The sequence below is a fragment of the Capra hircus genome, chromosome 7 (assembly GCF_001704415.2).
Source record: "Capra hircus breed San Clemente chromosome 7, ASM170441v1, whole genome shotgun sequence".
NCBI lineage: Eukaryota > Metazoa > Chordata > Mammalia > Artiodactyla > Bovidae > Capra > Capra hircus.
In genome coordinates, this window is record NC_030814.1 from 85,114,542 (window position 1) to 85,125,635 (window position 11,094).

The window sequence follows — 11,094 nt, forward strand, 5'->3', positions numbered from 1 at the left end:
ACTATTTTTTAAAGGATCACACACTTTGCTGCTAAGTCACGTCAGTCATGTCTGACTCTATGCAACCCCATAGACGGCAGCCCGCCAGGCTTACCCGTCCCTAGGATTCTCCAGGCAAGAACACTGGAGTGGGTTGCCATTTCCTTCTCCAATGCATGAAAGTAAAAAGTGAAAGTGAAGTCGCTCGGTCATGTCTGACTCTTTGCGACCTACCAGGCTCCTCCGTCCATGGATTTTCCAGGCAAGAGTACTGGAGTGGGGTGTCATTAATCATTTACAAGACCTTAATTATGACTCGGTATGAAATAGCCACTCAATCAAATTATTTGAATAAATCGAGTTTATTCTAATGTTGCTTACGTTGTCCACAGTAAGTTCCAATATATCCCTTCTGGCACTGGCAATGGTCATCTGCACAGGTCCCACCATTCATGCACCTAACACTGCACTGCTGAACTGCAAAGAACAAAAAAACATAAAATTATCAATCACCAAAACTACAGTATCTGTGAGTTATAAAACTATAATAAATGCCCAATTAATGACAAGTGTACTCTACAGAAGTAAATGTTATGACCCAAGCATACATTTATTTATTTGTAAGTACACAGATGAGCATATCTGTGACAACATGTTATTTAGTATGTATTTAAAATCTATTACACTTTTAATGTTAAAGGAAGAAAATCTAAGGTGACTAGAAGTGTAAGTTCTAGGATGCAGGAGGCACTCAAGTACCCATTCAGAATGCCGTGGCTGAGTGCCGGGCACTGCCATCCATCCAGTGCTTAAGCAACTACTTCTCTTTCTCGCAAGTCTTTTAACAAGGTCTGTAGGTTCCACTGGAAAATATATGTCAAATCCTTCTCCTTTCTGTTGCCACTGATATCGTGTGGTTCAGCTACCCTCATCTCTTACCTGGATTGTTGCAGTCACCTCCTGATGAGTTCCCTAGCTTCTACTCTTGCCCTTTTCAAATTCCTTCTCTGCAAAGCAACTACAGTCATCTTGTAATAATACAAATAGCACTCCTTCCCTGTCTTATTTAACCCTTTCAATGTTGCATTTGGGATATAACGCAAATCCTTCCATGACCTAGGCGGCCATGTATTGTCTATCTGGATTTGCCTGCTTCTCTAAGATCTTCTCTTCCCAACCTGCCTCTTTGTCATCGCATGAACCTTTTAGTTTCTCAAGTGGAGGAAAGATGTTTTGATTTGCTACTTCCTCTCCCTGTGAGGATCCCTCCCTGGTTCATCCTAGTCCTTCCAAACTCAGCTTCAATGTCCCGCCGCATCAGCACGATCTTGTCTATCTCTTGTGTCTATGTTCTTCCTTGGTTCCAGGCTGTTCTTCACAGCCAAGTTTCCTTCCAAGAACTAACCACAATCTATAACGACACTGTGGTGTTGGTTAACTTGTGTTTTGTCTGTCTCTCTACAGGAATGTAAGCTCCGTGACAGTGAATACCAAGCCCATCGGGATAGCAAGGCGTTGAGTTCAGTGCTACTTGCTGGGACCATGGCAACTGTGGAAGAAACGGACTGTTTGTTGTCAGCCACGGATCAAGAGTCTCATGCCACAGATTTGGATGCTTACTACTCGCTCAAGTGGAGATGTCCAGTAGGAAATGGGGCACGTGAATATGAAGCCCAGTGGACGCATCTACTTTAGAGATAATCATTATGAGTTAGCAACATATTGGTTACTGCTTGCCCAGTCCCTCAGTCATGTACGACTCTTTGTGACCCTGTGGACAGAGGACCTGCCAGGCTCCTCTGTCCATGAGGATTCTCCAGGCAAGAATACTGGAGTGGGCTGGCATTTCCTTCTGCAGGTATCTTCCTCACCCAAGGGTCGAACCCAAGTCTCTTGCATCTCCTGCACTGGCAGGTGGATTACCACTGCGCCACCTGGGAAGGCCCATACTGGTAGTAGTTGAAGGCATATATGTAAATGAGTTCACCTAGGGAGGACAGAACTTTGGGGAATATTTAACTGTGAATGTAAGGCTAATAAAGGGGATACAGAAAGGACACTAAGAAAAAATGATCAAGCAAAGGAGTGTTGGGAGCCATTACTTTCATATAAGAGAAGGGAAAAGAGAGTATTTCAAAAAGATAGTGATTAACGGTGCTAAATGCTTTGCGAAGCTGGAGCACCATGAGGACTGGAGAGGAGAAAGAAGTTTCTGGTGGAAAAGCAGCCATTTATTACTCAAGGCCAAATGATTCATGGATTCTCCTATTGAATTGTATACCACAAATTGAAGGTCAACCAAGGATTCTTCAGCTGTCCTACTAGAGGAATTAAAAACCTGAATTGTAAAAACGTTTCTCCAGGACTGGTGTTTTGCTGAGGGTGCATTTGAGAAAACTAAGAGAAGAGAACAGCGAAGATATGGGGAATGGTATCTTCTAGGCAGTCAGAGGGAAGGACAGGAAAGTAGTGGAGGAAACAGTATTCAGGGTGGTCAAGAAAGTCTTGAGGAATTCTACATAATGGGTTTGGAAAGGGTTAGACAATTACATGATATTTTGAAAGAAAATGAAACTAGAGCGTTAATCAGAAGTTGCATCATGAGACAATGACATCTGTTGTATGAATCTTGAATCTTACATTCCTCAATCAGACAGACTATCTATTACTTTTACTTAAGAAAAATTTATAGAAAGAATTGTTAAAAATATAACAACTTCATATTGTTTGAGGCAGATAAAGATTTATTAATTACTGAGCAATTACATAAATAATAACTGCTTCTACTTGGCTATAAAACATTACCTTAAATACCGTCCTAAAAGATTAATTTTGGGCCTTAAAGACCCAACAATTCCTCCTTAGGTCTTGTAAAGCACAATTTTAGTCCACTGTTACAGAGATCTCACAGAGCTATTGTCTGTGTAAAGCAAAATAAGTTAATGTATGTCAAACACCTGGTCAGTACACAATGAGTATTTGCTATCATCTCAGTGCTCTTCTCTTTCCCCTTTAGTTAACCCACAAAATAGCATATGAGACACAGGAGTTAAGCAAAGGCAATAAATAAAGCTGAGAATTTGAGTCTACAGACTTGGGCATCAGAATCCCTGGATTCAAATCTATTTCACTTTGGGTGAGTTAACACTTATGTGTGCCTCAATCTCCTTCTCTGACAATAGGGTAATAATAGTATCTCATTGTATTCATGTGAGGCTTAATTAAATACAATGATATAGTCAAACACTTAGTACCTATAACAAGTACCGGTAAAAACACAGTAAATTCCAGCTATTACAAAGAATTACTTCTCACTAAATCCAGGCTCTTTTACTCAGTAGACGCATATCTTCTGGACCAGTACGAAATCATTTTTCTTCATCACCACCCCAGTAGCCCCTAGTTGTTGGTGGGAACAGCTAAGCCACCAAAGATTTTTACTCCAAAGATTAGTACTGACCTAGTTAGCACAGAAAATAATCATGGGTCCACAGCCTCATTGAAAAGGACATTTACCATTTATTCAAAAGATAATTTACAGATAATGCAGTAAATAGAGTCACATATGAAAAACGTACTTGATTTTGATCCACAGGTTGGTGATATTTGGCCGCTGGAACAAGTACACATGTTAGGACGTGAACAAAATCCATCTCCGCAACTATTTCTACAAATTGCTGTGGAAAGCACAACAGGGAAGTGTGTGAACAATAAGGTAATAAACCACTGACTACAAACCAAGGAAGCGATAGTCAAAAACAATAAAGCTGAAAAACTAAGATATAAAAATGCGTGCTATATATAATGCCTAATTGCAGATATGCAACAAAAGTACCTATTGTAGACAAGTGAATGAGTCTCTTAAGTATCCTTATGATAAAGTGCACATAAATGAAACTATTTTAATTTCCATAATCTTAATTGTTCAACTCTTTATCAGTATGGGTCATCTTTTCCATTCAAGGCAGAGGCTTATATTCAGAATTCACCATGAGAAGACAGTCTTGATCCTAGGAAGTGAGGAGAGTTGAGGAAACCCAGAGGTCCTGTGTACCCTCAGAAAGCACAGCCCACTATGTAAAGGACCTTCACAGGAGACAGAAAAAGTGAAATTGGCTGAGCTGGAGACTCTGCACTCTAACGACTTGGCCAAGCCCCAGGGGTTCCATACACATTCCTTCCCGGCTGGTATCTGACCTGCCCCATCATCAATCTTTGTTCCCCTTAATAATTCTCTTTCTCCTTCCTCCAGCCCTTCTTCTCCTGTATTACCTCTACAACCTAGCCTATTCCTGCTGCTCAGAAAAGCTGCTGAGACATTTTGATGAAGGGAGACTCAAAGCCTCCTGCAGCTGTGACCTCGAAGGTATGAGGGTCATCAGAGCAAAGAATGTTAGGCTCACTGACACAGCACATACCACAGATCCTCAAAATCAGTAGCCTTCAAATGGGAAGTCTCTCCCATACAGAGTCAGTTTCATTTAGGAGCTGATTTATCACTATGCCCACAACTGAACTCTCTCTCTGCAAAGCATTAGGCAAGTGTTTTAATGCTCCATTAATGCTCCATAAGTGGATGGATGAAGACAGGAAGAGGAGAGTATGGGAATGTCCTGAAACTAGCTGTACATATGTATGTAAATGTGTGTACCTATCTTCTGCTAGTGAGGAGTCTCACAATTTTCCAAGAGATATGAGACCCCCTCAGTACATAAAGGGTGTGTTATATAGAAGTAAACTAACTCAATAATTGTTTTGCTTCTCCAAATTGCCTTTGACACCCACATAATACAGCCTGCATCTCCGTTAGTACAATGAGGATGTCACAGATCACAGTGTAAAAGTAAAAAACGATTTTAGGCATGAACATGGCTCCTGCCATGGAGTTGACTATTCTTAAAATGTACTGGACTTTTTGATCACCATTAACTTTCCAAAGACAAAAGCTTATTAAAATACTGTTTTATCTCAAAGCCCCCTCATTCTCAGCAAGGAGAGATTTAGTTTTGTTGTTGTTCAGTTGCTAAGTCGTGTCCGACTCTTTGCGATGCCATGGACTACAGCATGCCAGTCTTCCCTATCCTTCACCATCTCTCAGAGTTTGCTCAAAAGACATTTAGTTTAGGCTTAGGTTATATACCAAGTGCCCCTTCCCGGGTCCTAAACCCAAAGAAGGTCTGATGGACTGGAGATTGGTCATCTTCAGACAGATCCCCATCATGGCCGCAGGTCTACCCTCTACATCTGTGAACCCGTGAAAAGCTGAATGCTTAGGCTCTTTCTCTTCACACTCATATCAAACTATAGTATATCTCATCTAAGTATTTGTCCCTACCACAAGTGGGGGGAAAAAATGAGCCCCAGAAATACCAGAGAGGGATGTAGAGAGGACCTGGGTGTTGGGATTTCAGTGATGCTGGGAAGAAGACTCAAGTCGAAAGTGGATAGTAAATGAATGGTACTATGCAACAGGTCTAAGGTTGAGCGCCTGCTCTGCCACTGACCCACTGCAAACCTGGAGAAAACCCACAGCTTCTCTGGGTTTAGTGCGCTCACTGGTAAAATAAAACAAAGGGATTATATTGGAATGTTCTGATGTCTCTTCAGGTCTCAAATGGCATGTTTCTGGGCCAACCCCTTCCCACTGTTTTTCCACTGATCAACATGCTCTTCCTAGCATAGTTTCACAACAACAACAACGAAAAATGAATAAGCAAACTTTTCCATTGCTTCATGTCCTAACAAGAGTTTTTTAAAAAAAAAAATGGAAATTAAGTCAATGTCATTGTTTTGGAATCAAATATTTGGAAGTTTGGAAGTACTTCAGTGATTTCCACAGGCCATAATTAAGAACAATAACAACAAAACACCGACTCAACTCAAAACGCATTAGGTTTCCAGTAGTTTGAGAAATGTACTTTTATCTTAATATCTTCTCATGAAGCCTGGTCAAGACCAACCAGAATAAAATTCTAGGAGTTGATCATTTTAATATTTTTCTATGAAGAAAAAAATGTTGATGTACAAATATATGAGGAAATTAATCTTTGGTCCTCCTTTTCTATTTGTGTTTTACTTATTCTCTTTTTGTAAGTCCCGTCAGAGCTTTTTTACTGCTAAATGGTGGAAAGTCAATAAATATAATAAATAAAGTCATGGAATGAAAATTCTTTTTTTAACCGAAGTCTAATTGATTACCAATATTATACTAGTTTCAGGCGTATAGCACAGTGGTTCAGTATTTTTGCAGTATTATTATACTCCATTATCCATTATGTTATTGGATAATGGCTAAGGTTCTCTTTGCTGTATAATATATCCTTGTTTTTTATTTCACATGTAATAGTTTGTATGTGCTAATCCCATGCACTTAATTTGCCCCTTCCCCTCATCTCCCCTTTGTAACCACTGTGCTATATGTGCGTGCATGCTCATTGCCCAGCTCTGCAACCCTATGGACTATGGCCTGCCAGGCTCTGCTGTTCAAGGGATTTTACAGGCAAGAATATTGGAGTGGGTTGCCATTTCCTACTCCAGGGGATCTTCCCTATCCAGGGATCGAACCTGCATCTCCTGCACTGCAGGCAGATTTTTTCACCACTGAGTTACCAGGGAAGCCAACCATGTTTTCTGTATCTGTAAGTCTGTTTTTATTTTGCACATACATTTATTTGCATTATTTTTTCTATTCCACACAGAAGTGATATAATACAGTATTTGTCTTTTTACATCTGACATTTCACAAAGCGTAATATTCTGTAGGCCCATTCACGTTGCTGCAAATGGCAGAAATTCGTGGAATGAAAATTCCTAATTTTGACTGTTTTCAATTCAGTTATTATCTCTATATACTTCAGTTTTCAATATGAAAATAATTGAACTACTGAATTCAATGCAAAATATTATGCTAAAATTTAGATGAGACCCACCCAAGAGATTATAAGCGCATTACATTCTCCCTCTCTTTTGCACACTGTTTTAGTCTTGGGTATTTGAATTACCATTTAAATGTGTTAATAAATATTTTTGTAGATATCTCTTGACATAAGTACTATAAATGTTTCTTGGAGATATAAAGATCATTTCAAAGTTATGTTTTTATAGAGTTATGGTACTGGTACATTCCAATGTATTTCATAAGCATCCAAATACCATAAGTTGTAGGGCTACAATATTCACTGTTACTTTGAGATTTCCAAAGCTGATCTTCTAAACAGTTAGAGGGCACAATGTTACTCAAAGACCAAAAGTATTTAAAGCTGACACTCAGAGGAATATATATATATACACACATACATATTTTTTTCCTACTGCAAATATTCTAGAAGGCTCTGTTCTCTGGAATTCCCATTCCACACTGATCCAATAAAATCTGACTTTACAGATTTTCAACACGTACCATAAACCAATCCTTTCTCCTCGGCTGCTCTCCAACTCAATAATGGCAGCCACATTCATTACATTCAGTGAGTCAGACTTTCCGCAGTGCCTAAGTCACTCCCAGCTAGCATGGCAGGTGTGTGGTGAGTGACGTTAGCTGTTTCAGGATTCTAGGAGCCACATAAGTTTAAAGCAGGCACAGTAACGCCCTACTGATCTGAAAAAGTAAAAGCCCCCTCCACAAATGCTTCCCATATACGACTTCTGTGCTGGAGGGAAAAGAATCCAATACCCTCCCATTCCTTTTAATAAAAGGAAAGGCTTATAATCAGAGGGTTTATTTAATATATTTATGAATCACTCTAAAGAACACGGTTGTGACTTCCTATTTTTGCCTCATTACTGGATATTGTGAGACTTTTAGGGTAGAAAAAATAAGAAGCTAATATTCACAACACTTAAGATGTCATGCCTTCTAAAAAAACTGCACAGAAATAACATTAAGGGTCTATCTGAACCCACAAAACCAATAACTATAGAGTCAGAGATGCCACTACATCCTTATTATCCCTTGGTTAGTGTGGCTTGCCCTTTTTCTCTGTTCATATGGCATCATTATCTTCTCCCTGGAAAACACTGAGGTCAATCTAAAGTCAAGATTGGCTCTAAATAAAGGTGCTGTCTACCATACCTGGCTCTCCTCCCAACAAGACAAATGTGGCTGTGCAACATAAATACACAAGAAATGGCCAGTCATACTTTAACTCACAATTTCACAGGCATGTGAAATAAGACATCCCATAGTCCACCACAGCGAAGCTGCTAACTAATCACTTCTCCAATTAAAACACGGAGAACTGGTCACACACTTTGGAAACGGAATAAAATAATCAAAACGTCAAAGGTGAGATATGCAAAACATCTGAAGTTCTAAGGCTCACACTCTGGAAAGCTACTGTACTTTATGAGATCTGGGGTCTGGAAATCCTAAATGTAACTGTCTTAAAAGTCAAGCTAGGTGGAAGAGTTCTCTCTTCTGTTAACCTGGGTCAACGCCAAATCTCTGAGAGGGCTCCTTTCCTATCTATGTTCTGTGGCTGCTGAGATGAAACCAGAGATAATAAAGTGGTTTTGTACCAAGGCCTAAGAAAGCCTTATCTTTAGAAGGTCTAAACCTCCTGCAGAGTCAAAAGGCAGATCGTTTACAAAATCACCTTGTGGTCTTATCTGAGAACTTTCAGGAAAAAGTGGTTTGGGGTTATCTGGGGAGTTGCTGTGCTCTCCCTTGAGTTTGTATTAATAGACATAGAAAGATAAAACTTTCAAGTTATCTCTGAAACCTTTATCATTATTGCCCTTCAACATCTAGAAGTGAAGTCTAAACTGATGCAAACCGGCTGCTTCTTCCCCACCATTCAAATGGAGTCACCCCTAATCATTACTAGTGGCCACCGGATTAGAAACGCAACTGTGTGTCCAAACCACAGAATGCAAAAGGTCCGCCCTGGGATAGGGCCGAGCGGGCAGCCCCGAGCTGCGATCCCAGCCTAGCACTCACGGACAATGCACTGGTTTCCTCCAGGGAGCGTCTTCCATCCGGGGCAGCAGTAGGAGTGAAACCTGGATCCGCACACGTTGGGCCTGCGAGAGACAAGTGAGTCACACACTTAGAGAGGCATGTGGTAATACATTAGAGGTTTTCCTAAGCTTTCAGGACGACCAAGACTACACGTCAAACTCCTGGGGCTTGGGGCTCAGACGTGGAAGTAAATGGGCTAGACACTGAAATAGGGAAGGATCAGAAACGTCTAAACACTGCCTTTCATCTACCCTCTGTTGCTGCTCTTTAAAAAGAGCGAAAAGAAACAGGGAAACATATAATTTGCTACCATTCTAGCCTCCGGATGTAGAGAACAAAGGGAACACTCCGTTTCAAAAATCCTTGCCCCCGTCCCCAAATCCATCCCTCCTTGATCCGACTGTTACTTTGGCCCCGACGTGTCAAGGATGGCGTGTCAGAAGGTGGAGCGCTGGGCCTGATGATTAGATGGAGCTGTAAGTAAGCCCCGCACACGTCCTCAAACAAAAGGCTCGGAGCTGCGCCCCCGACGGTGGGGAGCAGGCAGGCTCTACCGGCCCCCGCGCGGCGCGGGGCGGACTTAGGCGCGCCTTCCGCCAGACATTCGGGACTTGTTCCCGCACAGCTGGCTCCGCAGGCGAGCCTCACCCAGAGGCCTCCAACTCACCCGCAGACAAACCCCCGAGGGAGGGCTTTTTTTTTTTTTTTTTTTGCCGGCAGGAGGAAGAGGGGGAGGCGCTTCTTGGGCTCTTCGGGGTCTACTGGTGGAAGGGGGCCCCGGCTCTAGCCACAGAACTAGGTTCTGGGAGGGAGTGGGATGGAAAGCTGCCAAGCCGAGGTTCCCCTCCACCCGCCCCCGCTTCGCCTGTCCACCTACCCTCGGAGCACGTCCTGTTGTCCTCGCCTGCGGACACGGCTAGCCGCCGCGACGCCCTCCTCCCGGTACTCGGGCACCGCGAACGCGCCTTCAGAGCCCGCCGCTGCGGGCCGGACCTGTTGCGGTGGCGGCTGGGGCCGGGGCGCCTTGGGCGGCGGGGGCTGGGGCTGGCCGGCCGTGCACTGCGCCCAAAGCGCCACGCAGCCCAGCCACACGAAGTAGGGCTGGGGACACAGCCGCCGCCGTCTCCCCATCGCGCGCGCTACGGGCGCGCGGACCTTGGTCCGCTGAGAGGGAGCGCTCAAAGACAAAATCTGCGCGGCCCGAAAAAAGTCAGGTCTAACAAGCCCTTCGTCGGCCCCGGAGACTCGCGTTGTGTTCGGGCTCCCTGCTCTAGCGGGAGCCCGGGACCCAGCGCCGGCCCCCTGGCTGCCAGCGGGGTGCGAGTTCTAGCGCAGCGGGCGGCGAGGCGCGGCGGCAGAGCGGCCGGCAGCCCCGCGCGGTCCACGTTGCATCCCCCGGGCCGCTGCCCCGAGCGACTCCAGGACCGCCAGCGGGTGGGGGCGGGAAATTACAAAAGTAACCCGAGCAGCCGCGGCGTAAAGTTACAAAGAAAGAGGACCTCAAAAGGAAAAAAAAGGCCTGAACGCAGCGACTCTGCGGATTCCCGTGCGCGCAGGGCACAGATCTTGGAAGCTGCAAAAGTCACCAGAAAGAAGCCGGAAAGCAAACAAAAGTCGCCCCCCCAAACAAGAGGAAGGTCCTCTCGGGGCTCTCCCGGAGTCCCCCGGGACAGCGACGCGCCGGCGGCGGCTAAAGAGCCGGGCGGAGGTGCGCGGGGCCGGGGCGAGCCGCCGGTGTGAGGGAGGGCAGGAGACTGGACGCCGGGGAAGATGCAGCGGGCGAGGGCGCGGCGCGGGGGTTTTGAGGCCCGGCAGGGCGCTGGGCGGGCCGGCGGGCGGCGGCTGTCAGTGGGGGCTGGAGCGCCGCCGTCCACACGTGGGGCGCAGCCCTGACCGAGGGGCTGGCGCAGAGTGGGCGGAGACAGAGTAAGGGGGCGACCGGGTGGGGAGGAACAAGGGGAGCCAGGGGCTGGGGGAGGGGAAGAGGAAGGAAGGGGGAAGGGAGGGGAGAGGACTGAGATTGGGGAGAGGGAGTGGGGGGCGAGCCGGAGAGGCAGGTCAGGGTTTGGAAAGGGGGCTTGGAAAGAGAGATTGGCGAGCTTGGGTGCGAGAGGAAATGAGCGGGGGATGGGGGCGAGGTTAGGGCGAGGAGAGAA

The 11,094-nt window shown here is 44.8% G+C and overlaps 1 protein-coding gene across 1 annotated transcript in view; it reads right to left on the bottom strand.

The window, feature by feature from the left end:
• FBN2 (fibrillin 2) overlaps positions 1 to 10,510 on the bottom strand; it is a 226,314-nt gene extending 215,804 nt beyond the window's left edge. The window contains exons 1-4 of the mRNA XM_018050706.1: positions 9,816 to 10,510; positions 8,918 to 9,000; positions 3,558 to 3,656; positions 361 to 456 (exon numbers count right to left, since the gene is read on the bottom strand). Coding sequence (XP_017906195.1) covers positions 361 to 456; positions 3,558 to 3,656; positions 8,918 to 9,000; positions 9,816 to 10,069 — 532 coding nt within the window. The 5' untranslated portion in view covers positions 10,070 to 10,510. The remainder of the gene's footprint in view (positions 1 to 360; positions 457 to 3,557; positions 3,657 to 8,917; positions 9,001 to 9,815) is intronic.